The following is a 17,697-nucleotide window of genomic DNA, read 5'->3' on the forward strand; positions in this document are numbered from 1 at the left end:
TACCAGTCATCATCTCAATAGTTTAAAGAATAAGCAATAAATTTCTCAGTTCAAGAGCATCAACGTTCAAGAATATAAGGGTATCATCTGCAAATTGCAGAAGTGAAACCTCAATCCATTTTCAGCTACCTTAAATCCATGAAATCATCCTCTTTGAATTGCATCCTCAAGAAGTTTTGACAACACCTCTACTGTTAATAGAAAAAAAAAAAGACAAAGAATCTTCTTGTCTCAAACCTTTAGTGGGTTTAAACTTTTAAGCCGAGCTTCCATAAACTAACACAAATATATTTTAAAAAGTGAAAAACCAAACAAGGTCATAAGTTCCTATTTCGTTAAAATGGTTTGTTATACAAAAGAAAAAAGAAAATATGGGAACTTGAGAAGACTGGACAAAATGATTGTAAAAGGCTTCAACCGGGACCTTATCCTCATGTGTAGTAATTACCTTTGACGATAAATATAACATTCATAACCACTTAATATGTGAGTACATTATATTATTTAGCTCAAAAAGTCCAAGCTTACCGTAGGTTGGGATGCGCGGTTTGTACCGCAAGAGGCAAACCAGTGGAACTCACTCCTCTCATCCCCCATGTTCGTCCAAGGGGTGGAGGGTCTCCGGGATTTTCCTCTTACGGTACAAACCTGAAGGACCAACCCTATGTTGGTGTAGATTCTCCCTCTTAGTTACGTATGGAGAAGGTGAATCAATCATTACTTGTTCTAGCCAACAAAATTATTGTTCGTATAACATCGGACCAATGTAATCAATTTCGGTCGAGACAGCTGAGGATCTCATATCCGTTCCATAGCAGAGACGAGTATCTTAATCTCCACGAGACGATATTTGATCGATAGATTCGCTGAGATGGATGATCTTCCATCGAGATATGGCCGAGATCTCGCCGAGACAAGTTTTACATATGGAAATTTAGTAATAAAAATTAAATCAAACCCTAAAAAACTCGGGGAAAAAAAAAATGAAAATTGGTATTGTTTCTTTGTATTCGTACACATTTAACAATATGCAAGAATGCTTAATATACATATTAGGATATAAAGTTTGAGAATAAAAACTCGGAGATTTCATATAGAATCTTCGTGAGATGAAGTTATCTTAATGTCTCGGTACGACCGAGATCCAACTAAATTGTTTTGGGATAAGGATCCTACGAGTGCTTACTAATTTATGTGTACCACAAACGCCATTTTTCTCAGGGTTTGGAATTTTAATGAATACTTCCTAGGTGAAGGCTTCCAATTCTCTTTGATAGAAAAAACTAAAAATAAAAAGAAAAACAACTATGTATATACAGTCTTCTCGAAGAAAAAAAACTACTCCCTCTGTTTCAAAAATACCGTCCTCTATTCCATTTTGGTTTGTTTCAAAATTATGTCCAGCTTCTGTTTATAGTCATATTTTTCCAATGAACTCTCTAATATACCCTTAGGTTTTTATATTTATAAAATCTTTTTTAATGGGATCCAATCTAAATATTAATGAAATTTGTGTAGTTAAGGAAACAAATATATCCTTCATTCCTTTTTGTATTTCCTATTTACATTCCCATAACAATTTTTGGTAGTTTTTATTACTAACAGTTTTATTGAAATAAATTAGACAAGTAATTAAGGATAGGCATGTAAACTACTATGGTCTCCTTAATATCTTGACAAAGTCAAAGCGGACTGTCTTTTTGAAACGGAGGGAGCACGTATTATACAAGAAAAGATGATGGATATAAGATATGGGAAAATATTCTTCTGTAGTCTCTCACCCGAAGTCAAAATTAGATAGACCACAGTCAGCTTCCCTTTAGGAAAATTTGTTTCCCCCTAAGAAATTACCAAGATTAGGGACCGATGTCACTTTTATGTTTCACAAAATTGGTTAAAAAGACCAAAACCAACAATTCCTGGGTGAAAAATACATGTAAAATTTGATACTGTTTAAATTGACGAGAATGTAAAAATTGACAGGATGTAAACAGTTTCATCCTACCCATTTTCAAATACTTTTTCTTATTTTAATTTACATCAGGATGTATCTAGTTTCATCCTCGCTCTTTTTTAAGTTAAAGTCAGGATGAATCCAGTTTTATTCTTGCTATTCTTTTGGTGTCCATTTCACCCATATTAATTTTTACTCGTCCATTAGAACCATGTTTTAAAAATATTTGGACAAATGACCCATTTTCCGGTTTATGTTTCATCTTGGAGGAGAACAAAGCTGAAATCGGACTAAACCACGGAGCTGGGAGGATTTTGGACATCCCAGTCACTATGCTCAAGTGCCCCACCATCCACCAGCATTATCAATGAACGATTTTTTAGGGACCATGGTTTTTTTGGGGGACCATGGTCTTATTAGGCTAACCTCCCTATACTTATAAGGGGTGTCCCAAAGTTAGGTAAATACCCATTTACCCTTTACTTTAATTTTAATTAAAACTAACTTAGTAACTATATTAATCTAATAATATACATCTAAACTAAATGATTATTAACCAAAATCAAAAACAAAAGAGCAATCGAAAAATTTTAGTTTTGAAAAAAAGTTTATTCTCTTCTTCTTCTCTTTTTCCTTGACGTTCCTCGCTCGATTGAAAAACCCATCAATATTTTTAATTCGTTTTTGGATAGGAAAATTGAGTAGTAATCATCAAAAAATGGTTTTAATGGATGTTAAAGTGGCATGTTCGGTTAGGAATATTTTTTAAAAAAACTAGTTTTGTAACCGAACATTCTGAAACCAATAACACGAAGAACACTTCGATTATCACGAAATTAATTTTTCATTACCGAACTCGGAGTTCGGTTGGTTCGCAAAAAATTCTAAAACTAGTTAGTAACCGAACTCTACCCGTAATACAAAAAAAAATGTAACCGAACTGTGTTATTTTTCCTACTATGTTGAGTTATGATATAACCGAACTTTACCTACCTTGTTCGGTTGGTTCACAAAAATCTCTAAAACTATCTAGTAACCGAACTCTACTCATATTCCAAAAAGATTTTTTTTTTCCAATGTAACCGAACTGTGTTATTTTGCCTACTATGTTGAGTTTCAATTTAACCGAACTTGTTCCACTATGTTCGGTTTGTTCGCAAAAATTCTTGACAAACCGAACTCTTCACTAATTGCATACATGTGGAGTTCGGTTAGATATGTTGTTGGGTTAAAGTTTGTGAACCAACCGAACATTACTCTGTAAGTCCTATAAACAAAGTTCGGTAACCTGTGTGTATGGAAAAGGTAACCGAACAACTAAAAACCTCCATTAAAGAACGAGTTCGGTAACCTGCGTATATGGAAAAGGTAACCAAACTACACTTTCAGATGAGTTCAGTAACCTGTTCTTCACATAAGGTAACCGAACAAGCCCAAATCTACCCTAAAAATTAAAGTTTTTTGAAAATTTGGAGCAATTCAACCAACATTATCTAAGTTTGATACATACCTGGGTGCCCAAATACTCTTCCTCCGGTTGTGGTTGGTAAAATCTTTTGTTTTTCATGTTTTCCTTCTTCATCTTCTCCAACTTTACTCTCTCAATAATTCTGCTTCTTTTAAAAAAAAAGCCATCTGATTTTTTAATCTCATTAATTATCTTTAACTTAATCATTTTAGTAATCACTACACTAACTATTATTAACACTAACTAACACTAACTAATCATTACCAAAAAATTAATCAAGAGGATAATTTAGGTATTAATATAAATATCTAGATAAGGGGTGACCTAGATTTATTTCTAATGTCTTTACCCAAAATAAAACCATGGTCCCCAGAATTAACCATGGTCCCCAAAAAAACCGTTCTTATCAATTTGTGTACGTCCGTCCAGTCTTCTCCGTTTTCCCCACATAACGATGGACCATTAAATACTACTGTCCAAGTATTAAATGTCCTTGGTCTTTTATAACTACCCATTGAACCATAATAGCATTTGATGAGGATCAGGTGATTGCAGCACATACGTTGTGATATGAATCGTATGATCTTGTAAAAGTAGGTTTATCATTGCAGCCCAATATATTACCACCATCCCGAAATTGGTGGTTATAGTAAATAGAACATTGACACCTTTGGTTTCAAATATCGCACTTGGAACAGTATTTATTATTTTTGTACGATGAATCTATGAATGAGATTATGAGAAAAATGCAGCTGAAATAGACTGCCCAACGAAAAAATTAAAGGTAAAAGGAGTGATTAATGAAACTTCCAAAACTAACATGGTGGTCCAAGACTCAAGAGTACTCTAAGTGCTGGACTCTTTGAATTCATAACTGGTATTCATGTGCCATGCCAGTATCAGTTCTAGGTCAATAATGTTGTTGACTGTTAGATCATGTGTTTTCTAACACTAATCTACAATCAAGCCTTTCACCATCTAATTGCTATCTTTACTGATGACTTTTCTAATAAGCCACCTGAGCAAGTTGTTTAGAGTTTGGATTATAGAGTTTGTACTGCACAATGTTTGTGCATTTGTTTTCTTGGCCTTTGCAATGACTCTGGCATGTGAAAAGTCTCTAGCCTTAAGGTTTGCTGTTCAGTCAGGTGTATCGCTGATTCAGTGTGTCTGACTCAGTTAGTCTGACTGAGTTGATTCATATTGACTCACTGAGTTACTTGTATTAAACGAGTTGATTCAGTTGGCCGATTCGTATTTGACCATTGACCCTGGGCTTTGACTGTCAGGCTCAACAGGTACAAATTAGTAGGAAAATTAAATGATAGCATCATTTTCATTTCTGAGAGATAGCTACATTTGGATAAGTAAGAATAAGGTCAGTCCTGAAAATTGAACTAAAAACACACAAGGAAAATGAGATGGCATGTCTAGTAACAAGTAGCTATCCATTTCATCAATGAAATAAACCAAACAAAATACTAGTGAAGAAAGCAGAATAACAGACATAATTAACAGATAATGCCCTGGATACTCCTCCTGTTAATACCCTGTCTCCTGCATTAAAAATGAAACAACACAGAAAAATCTAAGTTGTTTACAGATACAGAACCAAGAAACTCAAAATTTCAAAGATCAGCCAAGCTTGGCACCACATCACTACCACAACAATTACCTGAGCACCAATGTAGCTGCGGCGTGGCACCCAACCATATGCCCTAGATTTTCGAGATGGGTAGTGAACAAAAAAAATATCTTGAAATTTAAGGGTCAAGGAGTACTTACTGCATTGTTTAGGGTAGCAAATACACTTCAAACCAACACCACAGTTGCCATTTTGTTTTCTGCACTCATCACAAATATTAGGTACATGGTCAGGAATGTCAAAAGAAATTCTTGTTCCCAGTTCATACTTTTCACCAATAGACGAATCTTTGTATATTCTACTGTAGTGTGAGCAGTTAAAATCTTTTGGATCAAACCCGATTTCTAGTTTCTCTGAATCATCAATTAACCAGCAAGAAGACGAACTTTCTAAAGAGGTGGACATTTTTTCACAGCCATGAAACTTAGTACAGTTATGAGAAAGTGAAGACGTTGGTTTGCTTTGTTTCAAGCAGTTAAAGAGTAAAAGAGAATTGGGTTTATCAGTAAGAGAAGGAAAACCAGCTGTGAGGAGATTTGGGGAGATAAACTTTTGTGAAGCTGAAGAACAGGAGGAGAAGTGAGAAACAGTGTGTGTTTTAGAATGTTAATCAATTGAAGAGACTGGGAAGAGACCCATAGAAGTTCTAAAATAAAGATTTTGAGATTTGCAAAGAAGCACTTGGCTTAGAACCGAAGAAGGTTCATTGTAGTTTTGAAGAGAGAAAGGTTTTTGGATTTTGATATTACCACAGTAACTTGTGGGAGTGGCTTGAATTATTATTCTTGGGGAAAAGAACAAGAAGAAGAATGTTACATCGAGGACGAGGAAGTGGAAAGTATTCAAGTTCTTGATTTTCTCCATTTTTTTTCTTATTTCAGGATTAGATTTCTCAGGGGAGAAGGAAAAGGATTCAATGACCGGTTGTTTTAATTTAGTAAGATAAGAAAAGCTTAAACAAAAACAATCAAAAAGTATTCAACGTTGGAGAATCTACTTTTAATCTGTTTTGAGAAATGAGATTATTCTTTTTTCTTCTTTGTGGAGATAAAGTCAAGAATATCTAACTTGCATACATTATTCTCTAATCCTAAATCAGCCTGAATGCTTGGTTTTTCTGCAGAACAGCGTCACACATTTTAATGATAATGTAGAGCATTACATTGTAATGTGTAATGGTTTGATTCTTCGGCTGTACATTTCGAAGACACTTTGTGGAATAATACTGTCCATTGATTTCAAACAAAGATAATTTTCTTTTGCCTTTTGGTCGAGAATGTAATGAGTTCTTGACATGGATGGGAGCTCCATTATTTTTTGCAACTTTTATCTGTGTTCTCCATATGCTGCTGTCTGCACCAAAAGTTGGTGTATGTGGTGGTAGAAGTCAAAAAAAACTCCATATGAGAAGCCTTTTATGAATGTGAATAGCTCACATATTTTTCCAATCAATGCTAGAAAAAAGTTGGAGAAGATATTTTCATGAATAGCTCACAGCTGCACAAGACCCGGTTCGATTTACCTGTACCGACCCGGATCAGAAAGACCCAGACTCGAACCGACCCGGACCCGGAGTTACCGGTACATGTACCGGTTCTGAATGTTGATACCCGGTATAGACCGGTACAGGTACCGGTTCTGGGCTATTCCCGGTCTGTACCGAACCGAAAAACCCGGTAAATTAGAGTCATTGATATCTTTTAAGATATTACATCCTAGCCGTCCCTTTTAGGTTTAGTCTCATCTTCAATTCCAGGTACAGGTACTGGTCCTGGTCTTGGTACAGGTACAGATACAGGTACAAGTACCTTCGTTATTTTGAACTTAAGTTGTAATGTTGAACTTTATATGTTAAGTTAGTTTGTTGTTAGTCTTTGTGTTTCAAAATTTGGGTAAAAAACCCGGTACCGGTCTGGAACCGGACCGGTCTTACCAGTACAGGTACAAGTCCAGGTACAGGTACACAAATTGAGGAACCGGTCAACTCCGTGTACAGATACCGGTTCCACCAAAAACCCGATCCGAACCGGTCCATGTGCAGCTCTAGCTCACATTGTACGGAACCAAATCAAATTGCACTAGAATAGATTATCCATGAAGGTAAGTTTGTCAAATCTGATACAGATGAGAATAATATGTACCTCCATAGTACACTTAAAACAAATGCAAAAACAAATCATAAACGAAAACATCTTAAGACAACACAGCATAATACATTAATTTCAGAGTACTTAAAAAGACATTTTAAGTACATGTAATCAAGCTGAAGCTTTAATTACTACAGCTGGGAAATCAAACAGCAAGATCTTCTCAATGGCTTCTAAAAACGTAGTAGAGAATGCAACGTGACTAGGATGTCCCAGGTAAGCAGTAAGATCGTCTGAATTGCGAAACGTCATCGAGAATACATGAGTATAACCTTGTGTCAGCATGGCGTTACTTTCAACATCATGACCCCTGTTAACAACAAAATAGTTCAAACAAACGACATTTTTCTGTTTAGTGCCTCGGTTAATCCGGCGGTACATCAATACTTGGGATTCCTAGCTCCCTTGTAAATTGTAATACTTAAAAAGGTAGATTTTGGTTGCACAAAATACTATAGATTGCAAGTATGTTCTGAAGCTCGGCATGCTTCCCAGCCAATGTCCACATAGTCAGTTGACATGGTTGCTGTAAACAGTGGTTGCTAAGTGTACAAGTTTGTTTCAAAGATGCAACATAGTGAAGGTAAAGAATGAGAAAAACTGGCAAAGTAAGAAATGGAGATTCTAAAAAAAAATACCATTCAAAGGATTTGACGGCTTCTGTATCTGAAACCAGCTTTTCCATTCCCTTGACTACTTCATCCACATTTACACCTTCCTTGAACTTGGCCACAACTATATGCTTGAGATCTCCCATGTTTCTTCAAGCAGATGAATTACACTGTGAACTGTGAAGTTGTGAACCTCTCACTCGCTTTATACTGAACTTGGACACTAGTTTCTACTAAGATCCTTCTCTAATGCTTTCCGTTGGGCCCTCTCTTTTCTCATATTGACAACAGCAGCACGAAGCACAGGTAACAAAGGTTAGCTCATTTTAAACACAGGATCTGCACGCAGATACTTGTCGAAGGTACAATGTATAAGCATCCGTGTCTTCTTTTGTGTGTTCATTTATTCCCTTTCCTAATAATAACTCATTCTCAATTTCCTAATGGTAGGGTTTGCAGTGTGCCTACGGGTGGACATGTAGGTATGTAAGATAACATGCTCTGTGTGAGGTTTGGTTTTGTATAAGCTTCTCTTACATCATGTTTGTTTACTCCTGACTCATCTGAGTCGTCTGGATCTGAATCATCTGGATCTGAGTGAAATCACCTGACTCATCTGGATCTGAGTCGATATGTTTGTTTTGAGTCAGATCTGACTCATCTGACTCGGAAATAAGTGAGTCAGTGGTTTGGTCCCATGAGTCAGGTATTTTGTTACCTGACTCAAATGAGTCCGAGTCAGGGGTTATGTCTGAGTCAGAGGTCGAGTCAGATCTGACTCAAAATGAAAAACAAACGGTCTGACTGTTGACTCGGTCCGAGTCAGGGGTTGACTCAGATTCAGACGTCGAGTCTGCAAACAAACAAGTTCTTAATCTCTGAAGGTTGTCATGCGATCACATGTTTTGTAACTTTCTCCCGGGATACATTGAATCACGATTCCATGACTTGAACATATATCGAAGAGAGACTATCAATGGCAATTAAGCACAGGGTTTCAACTTTCACGCCTACAACTTGCATTCAGAGGTTGCTAATAATAATCACAAGGTTGTGGGTCATGCTGGTACCTGATGGATGGAACCTAGAATAAGAAAGGCAACAAGGTGCAGGGACAGCTAGTCATATCATATCACAGTTGGAGCAGCTACTTGGGTACAATATTCGCGACCCCACCGACAGTGCATGTGAGTTTTTGTAATCAAAGACCAAAGAACAAAAAATAGGGCAGGCACCAGAAAACAATGAGACAGATGCCATTGTACATAAGTAAAGAGAAGTGAGGTTGAAATGTAGGAACCGCCACCAGCAACAAACCTGATTTACTCTCCATCTTTGTTTTACAGAACTTGCAAACTGTAAAGAAAACAGTTTACGCCGATTTACTCTCCATCTTTGTTTTACAGAACTTGCAAACTGTAAAGAAAACAGTTTACCGGATCATAAACCACTGAAATTGTGATATGTACATGAATGCCACGCTTAAAAAGACAAATCAACTTCCTACAAGATAGTTGAGTGCATTTCCGATTATTTTTTGGAGTTCCACCTGCTCATTCTCCTAATCGTTGGGAAGCCTCAAAGAAAAACGTAGCTTGGGTTTACCATGAAACACATGACTGTTCAGTTGGATGGACTCTCAACCTGCTTCTCTTTAGATTCTTCAAAACTGGTTTTGGGAACATGGTTACACTGAATGGAGATGCTTCCCACAGTTTCTGCTGTATTAAGCTCAGATGTCAACTGATCCTCTTGAATGGGATCCATCCTTCGATTGTCAATAGATCTTGAAGAAAAACTACGGTTGGTATAGGGACAGCGATAAGGATGCAAGTCTAGAGAATCCATATGAGGTCTGATTGCTGAAGAGAACATAGGCTGCATCGCACGTTTTCTTTCTGGAGAATCACGGAGAGAAATTCGACAAACGGGGCAAGTAGAATGCTGCTGAAGCCAAATATCTATGCATCCGACGTGGAAGAAGTGCCCACAATAGGGAAGGATACGCAAGATATCCTTCTCTTGGTACTCTGACAAACACACTGTGCACCTGCAAAACCAACATTATAAAATTTAACGAGCAAACAAGAAAGAAGAAAACAGTTGAGGCCAGAAAGGGAAAGACCAGTTGCAAACTGTAAGTCTATATTTGTGTCGCATTGTGAGTACTGGGGCAAGAATGTGCACTATAAGTAAGCCAGTGACCTGTTAAAGAGCAACACTCTTAAAACCTTCTGGTTGTCATGACCAGGAAGCGGAGACATATTTCCTCATGCAAAGCAGAAGCACTTCCACTACAACAATTAAGTAAGTTTAACATTCTGATTTATTTATTAAAAGGTAGGAGAAAAGAATACTTAGCATGACAGGATGTGGCAATGTGAAGCTAATTTACTAGCCATTATATAATTTGTCAAAACATTTATGAAGGTGGCATTATAGGGCCTTCTTGTGGACATCAAAGAAGGTTCTCTGGTAGCTAGATAAGCTTGTCCGCAAGTTCATCACATGCATTGACTTGCACCACTTAAGTTAAATTGCATGCATAGCAGCAAAAAAAAATTTAAGAAAAAGATCCCCTTCTCTTTCTTTTTATTTGAAGCAAAACATCCCATAAACGATAGCAGGATGGTGGCCCTTGGCTGTCGGTGCGATGAAACCAGCCATGTCCATGCTATAAGGTGCTGATAAACTGACCGCACTGAGGTAGAATATGTGTGTGGTGGTGGTGGATATTATGCTGTTTCATATGGATCAACGGCATAAAACCAAGTGTGAGATTGATATGAAAAGCTATAAAGGTGAGGACATCTTCTCAACCCAATGCAAATGGTTTATACTTATCAAAAGCTGTAAAAGTAATAATTTCACTATGTATGTGGGGAGAAGTATATATCCTATTATGAGGGGATTATGTACCCAAATAGTATATATTGTTTTCTGGAAAGAGGGATAGCAAAATTAGTATCGCAAGCTTATAGGAAAATCAGAACCACCTCGTTCCCGACTTTGGTTTGTGCCACAAGTGCAATAGATTGTAAAAATGCATTTCCATTTCCTTAAGGAGCATCTTAGGCACAAATGAATAACAGAAATAAAAGGGAAGAAAACTCTTACTGGGTATCGGTACAAGATGTGAAGTACTCATCGCTGAACTTCTTCATAGGAAACTTGGCCACAACAACAGGCTCTAGGCCATGAAGCCCGCGCTCTAGCTGTTTTGACAAAATAAAAAAGTTAAATGACATGTACGAATTTGCTAAATATCACTGTTCCATGTCAATCACAAGTAATGAAACAGGAAAGACAAATGTAAGGATTTGAGTCCAAGGAAATACAAGACTACAACATTACTACTTCAGATTATAGTTTTGAGTTCCACACACTGCACTAACGTAATTCATTTCTACAATGCAAATGCACAAGATAACTCACAAAACACTCAATTTTACAGTAATTTGGATTAAGCATATTGCAATCAAGGTTCAACATCATGTTCATAAGGTAAAGTATCCCCAGGAATTCTCCAACCAAAATTGAAAAGATATCTCCCAAAAAAATACATCAAAATGTGCACAGAAAAGATCAGAACAACAAATTCATCTTATAAACTCTCTAATTCATGATCAACTAACACGATTTTCAGTTTTAAAGATCCACAAATCCAGAAATGAATACTGGAAAATTAAAAAAATGTGACAGAGAAGGAAGGTGCAAATTACCATTCCGAGATCAGATCTTGTAGCTGTTGGAAATGAACGTCTAGCAGCATTCAACTGAATTCTAGCACAAATGAGTCTTGTACATACAAATACAATAAACATCGTACTTACTGCAAATCCAATTACTGTCATCACCAAATTCACCCCTGATGCTATCATCTTTCCTTCTCCTTTCACCTCTAAATCAAAACAAAAAAATCCCCCTCAAATCCCTCTCCAATTTCTCCTCATAATCTAATTTATTCCTAAAACCCTAGAAAATAGATAGAGATTTCTTGGGCTTATAAATCACAGATACACATCCACACACTCTATCACTACCAATACTAGTTCTACTAGTAGTATCTAACTACTATCTATTTCAGCTAAAACTAGTTAACTCGAGATCTCAATATTGTCCTTTTTCTTTTATTTTTAATTTATTGAACCGATATATAGTCATCTCCGAAATTTTGATTTGGATTTCTCGGTGTGTGTGACGATCGGTAGAAGAATTGTTTTAGAGGACATGGCGTAAAAACGAAAACAAAAAAAAACCGTAGGATGGAAAATGAATTGAAAGTTTAACAGAAATTTTATTTGAAAATGAGTATCCGCGATTAATGGGGTTTTATTTTTATTTTTGACAAGCTAAAAAAAATCAACAAGAGAGTGATGAGCCACAGAAAAGAGAAACGGAGAGAGAGAATGAGAGATGGGGGAATTCGCTTGATTACAACGCTGATGGCATATTTGGATCGTAGTCATTGTTTAATCATAATACATTCGTATCTATGGAAAAGTTTCTCTGATTTTTAGGACGTATCGTAGTTTTTGTTTTGTTTAACTCAAGATAATATGAGTCAACTACACTCACTAGTGTCCAGTGGGTATTACTTGCACGGATCAGTCAAGTTCGTGCATAAAATTGTCATGGTGTCATATGACCCGCGTTGAGTAGAGTATAGTAGATGCTTTTCATACTTTACAAGTGGCGCTGCGAGCTAGCTTGACCTCTAGCTGTGCAACGACCCCACTGGAGAAGTTTTTTGTTTGTATTTTTTGTCTGTATTTTTTTGATGAGAGAATGGTAAAATCATATGGATAAAAAATAATCCTGGCATTTTTAGGGGCTTTCCAAAAGAATTTAGGGCGACTTTTTTATTCCCAACCTGTACACAACGTTAAGGGATGTCCAAAAATGCGTAGAATACATTAATGCCCTTATACAATCAGAAGCTTTTTTGCGTCCGATTAATATATCGCAATCGAAAGCTTATTAACGTGATTATACTACCGATTAAGTGCGTTTTTGTGCATAACTCGTATCTGACTTCTATAACAATCGGTAGGACTGAGAACCTCACTAAGCTACCGATTATAGTACCTCCTAAATTCCCAAAATTGGTGACTTCGTCAAAGAAGAAATTTAGGACAACTTAGAATCGGTAGGCAGGTTAACTACCGATTATTCTAGTTCCCAAATTCGAAAAAAATGAGATTTCTGCAAAAACAAAATTTGGGGTAACTGTATAATCGGAAGTCATATTATCTACCGATTATTTTAGTTCTCACTCGCCTTTTGGATACGCATAGACCTCACCGTCTCCATTTTATGTGGTTTTAACTTCGCAACCATTACATGTCCAATAAGAGTATCCGGATCATCGTGGTTGTGACAACCATTAGCAACTTTAGACATTTTCCGCTCTTTACTTTCCTTACCATAGGGCTTATAGAAGAAAATCTTAAATGGGCATCCAATCTTCTTTGTATGAATTTACTTCTTCCTCTGCGTCTTTCTTACATACTTATTATTCTTTCCCTCATGACTCTTTTTCTTCCCACTTCTCTCACACACCATTTCAAACCTAACGTCCTTCACACAAGGATTCTGAACTACCACACACATATTCTCTTTTTCCTTGTTCACAAGCCATACCTTTGCCTCCTTCTTACTTCCAAATATCTAAATGCGCATATAAAAAAACAAAAATAATAAGCATAACCATGTAACATAGATGATTGGAAAAATAGAAGATGATTCATGACCATACCAAATCGTTTGCATAGCGTAGGGAAGTATCCGGCCTCAAATAATAATCGTCATTAACTGCTACAATCGCCTACGCACCATAAGAACAAGTTGTTGATTAATAATCGGAAGATAGTTTAGAGACAACACACCCGATTATATATTAATCGGGTACCATTAGGACACAGACCGACCGATTATAGATTAATCGGTAGCCTATTACGACCATAAGCTACCGATTAACGAAATGGACAAATGAACAATTTTCCTGTAAAGAAAACTTCAATAATCGGAGGTAAAATTATTCATAAACAACCGATTATGAAATATCAAGAATCAAAAATATTTCATTTTTGGAGAATTTCGTATTTGGGGCGAAGTTTTACAATCTGACGTTTGTGGATGCATAAAACTTCCCATTGCGAGAAATTGAAGCTTTCAATTTGGGGATTTTTTCCATATTCGGCAGATTATTACATCAACAGATATCTGATTTCCAATAATCGGTAGATATGGTACTAAATTAACTACCGAATATATGTCGTTCATGGCATTCAATGCATGCAGAAATCGAATTTTCACGTTCAAAAACACACACAAACGCACATAACATGGATAACTTGGGTATTAGAGTTTGATAACAACATACCTGTACGTTTGATGCATCGTTAGCTTCGATCTCGGGTGATTCTCCATATTCTTCCATGAAAACGTCGTCGTCTAGGGTTTCATCTCCATTAAAGTTTTGATCATTCAATATATAACCCAAATCGTTATCTCTAAACGGTAGTGAACCTTGAACTTCAACAACTTCACGTTCTTCTTCGTACCCATCCATGTTTATGGAAGTTGGAAACAATCGGAAGTTGGCGACATATACCCATTCTTCATCTTTTTTTCTTCTTCTTCTCTCACTCAATCAGAAGATATCTCACAATGACCCAAAAACAATTTCCAAACACTAATATATAGACCCAAGACTACCGATTACAGGATTACACTTCCGATTATTTGTATACTCGGGAACTTTATAAGTTGTATATCCTACCGATTATAGCAGATTTCAAAATTCACGAGCCACATGGTTATGCATGGCTCTGTACCCTCTAAACCTATGGATTTTGGCAAAGGTTGGATTAGGGCTTCGTATAATCGGACGGTAAGAAGTAATATATCCTACCGATTAGGCTAGATTTCAAAATTCATTACATGAAGGATTTTTGAAAAAACTCATTTTTGGGGCAACTTATAATCGGAAGGTTGTGGAACATATTAAAATTCCGATTACCGCTGCATCCAAAACACGAACCAAGTGGTTATGGCTGGCTGTGTACACTCAAAACCTATGAAATATGGCAAGGGTTCGATCTGGGACTCCTTATAATCGGTAGGTTGTTAAGCTGTACAAACTTCCGATTATAACAGGTTTCAAAATTCATTACGTGAAGGATTTTAGAAAAAACTCATTTTGGGGCAACTTATAATCGGTAGGTTTTGTAACCTATTTAGTTTCCGATTATGGCTACATCCACAACTTAAGCCAAGTGGTTATGGTTGGCTCTGCACCCCTCAGAACCTATGGAATTTGGCCAAGGTTGAATATGGGGCTCCTTATAATCGGTAGTCTTACAAGTTGGATAACCTACCGATTATAGAAGGGAATATTAGCCGAAGTATCAACACTATAATCGGTAGGTATAGTTTCAATTCAACCTACCGATTCACCTCTAACCTACCGATTATGGTGTAGGCTCCCGATTATATGAGGGCATATTGGCCATTTCGAAAAATCAGAGATAAGGGGTAGCTTAAAATTACGTTTGGGTGACTTTTTTTGTCTTTTAGTGTCGCCCCTAAAAATGCCAGGAAAATAAATTAACCCGCTTGACAATAACTTGTTGAAAAGTTACTTCGTTTCTTAATCTCGGAAAATGAACGACGAAAATCATTGAAGGAACACTTTTTTTTTTTTTTTTGCGGAATAAGGAAATCATTAGTAGTTATAAATGGACTCAAAGTATCAGGGTTACATAAGTAGTAGAGTCATCTAATATAGAAGAAATGTTCCTTCTTGTATTGGATAAATAAAGTCCTTGCGTATTTAGCTAAGGAGTCTGCCTCTACATTGCTTGTTCTTGGCACAAAATGGAAACCTAACAAGTTGTTGTAGGAATGTGGAATCTTATCTGCTTCTCCATGAGACTTGTGAAGTGCGACCATTGAGGTGATTGAAGAGGTTTTCACAGTCCCCTTCTATGCTGAAGTGATGAATGCACTTTTCTTTAGCCCAGTAAGCTGCCTGAAGAATGCCTACCTCCTTTGCCCCTTGTGGGTCTGAGCTTGTGGGTATGAGCTTGTGGATGGTCATGTTCTTCCTCCTTCGACTTCACCTGTATCATTTTTTAAGATTAAAACAAAAGTAGAGTAGTGTAATTCTGAGATCCATGTTTCATCTATATTATGTTTGAGACAGTGAGTTGCTGGGACAATCCATAGAACTTTTTGCTTTCTCATGGTTTTGTTATTGTCCTTCAGATTTGAGGTGTTCCTAGACCAATAGAGATATATTTCTGGATTTTTATTGATAACTGAAAAGTTGTTTTTTATTTTTCCTCGAAGACTCTGTTGCATCTTTCCTTCCAAATAAACCACGTTTTAGTAAAAAGGAGTTCTATTGATATTACTTGATTTGTGGTATGTAATCCTTGTTTACAGAGATCAAGAATACTGATTGTTGGATCAAATTGGTTTCTAATGGGGTTACGTCCTTGTTCTCGAACTGATTTTGCATACCTACAGTGAAATAGTAGATGTTCTGTTGTTTCTAGATTTTTTCCACACATTGGACAACAAGGGTCAATGTCTTTCACTTTTCCATACAATTTTGTATTTGTAGCTAGAGAATTCTGGATGCTGCTCAGATATTTTGTTGGATGCTGCTCAGATATAATTTAACTAACATGTGTTATTTTGGATACCGAATGAGGAGATAATGTGTATGATTGTAACATATAGTCGATACGAGTCTTAGTTCCTAAAAGTGAAATACGGGTTTTAAACAGTTCCATTATATGTGTGGATGCTCTGAGGCCAACGATTCATTTTTTTATGGGCAGCAATCCATAGTGATCTGAATGGATAATCATTTTTTTCCTTCTTTTTTTGGTAAAAAGCATATATAACAAAAGATTAAGTGAGCCTTAAAGCACGTGGAAGGATATCCCCACTACATCTTCATATAAAAGACTATTCAAAAAGTGAGTTGGATATGAAAACGAAGTTTGGTATGTACTCACAGAAATAACATGCTTAACAAGTTTATCCGCGACAAAATCACTTTCCCTGTAGTTATGACGAGAGCAGATTTGATGAAAACCGTTAAATAGACTATGTATATTGTAACACTGTGATTCTGGCAGTGGTGCGCCAATGGGAATATAGGTAATGGTTTGTCCTTTCCTAGCACTGAGGACTTTTCCAGAGTTGGAAGAAAACTTTGCAGTTAAGCGTGCTCGGGTGGGAGTTAACCAGGGATGAGTGACCTCCTGGGAAGTTAATGTTGGAATACCTTAGTGATGCCCGTTGAAAACCCTACACTGCTGGATAACCGCAGTGGCTAAGTGGTGACAGTATCGGAGGAGGGTCGGGTCATTACAAATGGTATCAGAACCGACAACTGGTCACCTGCCGAGGGTGAGAGAATACGCTAAACAGATTGAGTCAGGTATTGGTCTTATGAGGGGCAAGGACGAATCCAATTTAAGGTGGTGGTATTGTAATACCCCAATTTCGGCAACAGTTCTCCGATTGGAATATAGATAATAGTTTGTCATTTCCTAACACTGAGGCCTTTTCATCACAATTGGCTCCAGAGTTTGCAAAAAACTCTGCAGTTAAGCGTGCTCGGGTGGGAGTAATCCAGGGATGGGTGACCTCCCGGGATGTTACTGCTGGATTATCGCAGTGATACCCGTTGAAAACCCTACACTGCCGGATAACCGTAGGGGCTAAGTAGGGAAAATATCGTTGGAGGGCCGGGTCATTACATATATCCTTGAAAGTGTTCACAAAAAACCAAGGAATAGCATAAGCACCATTGACTAAACCTATTATATAAGTAGAATCACTAACTACTT

At 36.9% G+C, this 17,697-nt stretch overlaps 3 protein-coding genes across 4 annotated transcripts; all 3 read right to left on the bottom strand.

The window, feature by feature from the left end:
* Positions 1-4,770: 4,770 nt before the first annotated feature.
* Positions 4,771-5,677, bottom strand: LOC113309401. 2 transcript variants are annotated; one of them, XM_026557831.1, is made up of 2 exons: positions 5,208-5,677; positions 4,771-4,979 (listed from the first exon to the last, which is right to left on the bottom strand). In XM_026557831.1, exons 1-2 carry the CDS (start codon positions 5,470-5,472, stop codon positions 4,879-4,881), a joined length of 366 nt encoding a protein of 121 aa, XP_026413616.1. In that variant the 5' UTR covers positions 5,473-5,677; the 3' UTR covers positions 4,771-4,878. The 2 variants fall into 2 exon arrangements, with proteins under 2 accessions (XP_026413616.1, XP_026413615.1); XM_026557830.1 differs by having other exon boundaries at positions 4,879-4,979; positions 5,098-5,677.
* A 1,448-nt stretch (positions 5,678-7,125) lies between these two features.
* Positions 7,126-8,176, bottom strand: LOC113308954 (stress-response A/B barrel domain-containing protein At5g22580-like). Its single transcript, XM_026557394.1, has 2 exons — positions 7,853-8,176; positions 7,126-7,524 (listed from the first exon to the last, which is right to left on the bottom strand). Exons 1-2 carry the CDS (start codon positions 7,969-7,971, stop codon positions 7,326-7,328), a joined length of 318 nt encoding a protein of 105 aa, XP_026413179.1. The 5' UTR covers positions 7,972-8,176; the 3' UTR covers positions 7,126-7,325.
* An 886-nt stretch (positions 8,177-9,062) lies between these two features.
* LOC113310722 (RING-H2 finger protein ATL32-like) lies at positions 9,063-12,257 on the bottom strand. Its single transcript, XM_026559480.1, has 3 exons — positions 11,548-12,257; positions 10,943-11,040; positions 9,063-9,875 (listed from the first exon to the last, which is right to left on the bottom strand). Exons 1-3 carry the CDS (start codon positions 11,704-11,706, stop codon positions 9,449-9,451), a joined length of 684 nt encoding a protein of 227 aa, XP_026415265.1. The 5' UTR covers positions 11,707-12,257; the 3' UTR covers positions 9,063-9,448.
* Between the last annotated feature and the right edge of the window lie 5,440 nt (positions 12,258-17,697).

This window comes from Papaver somniferum, chromosome 9, assembly GCF_003573695.1.
Source record: "Papaver somniferum cultivar HN1 chromosome 9, ASM357369v1, whole genome shotgun sequence".
Taxonomy (NCBI): domain Eukaryota; kingdom Viridiplantae; phylum Streptophyta; class Magnoliopsida; order Ranunculales; family Papaveraceae; genus Papaver; species Papaver somniferum.

Coding starts and splice junctions, on each gene's coding strand:
- LOC113309401 (XM_026557830.1), bottom strand. CDS start 5,472: ATGTCCACCTCTTTAGAAAGTTCGTCTTCTTGCTGGTTAATTGATGAT.
- LOC113308954 (XM_026557394.1), bottom strand. CDS start 7,971: ATGGGAGATCTCAAGCATATAGTTGTGGCCAAGTTCAAGGAAGGTGTA. Junction 7,525..7,852: donor GCCGTCAAATCCTTTGAATG/GTATTTTTTTTT, acceptor TGTTGTTAACAG/GGGTCATGATGTTGAAAGTA.
- LOC113310722 (XM_026559480.1), bottom strand. CDS start 11,706: ATGATAGCATCAGGGGTGAATTTGGTGATGACAGTAATTGGATTTGCA. Junction 11,041..11,547: donor CAAGATCTGATCTCGGAATG/GTAATTTGCACC, acceptor TTGTCAAAACAG/CTAGAGCGCGGGCTTCATGG. Junction 9,876..10,942: donor ACATCTTGTACCGATACCCA/GTAAGAGTTTTC, acceptor TTGGTTTTGCAG/GTGCACAGTGTGTTTGTCAG.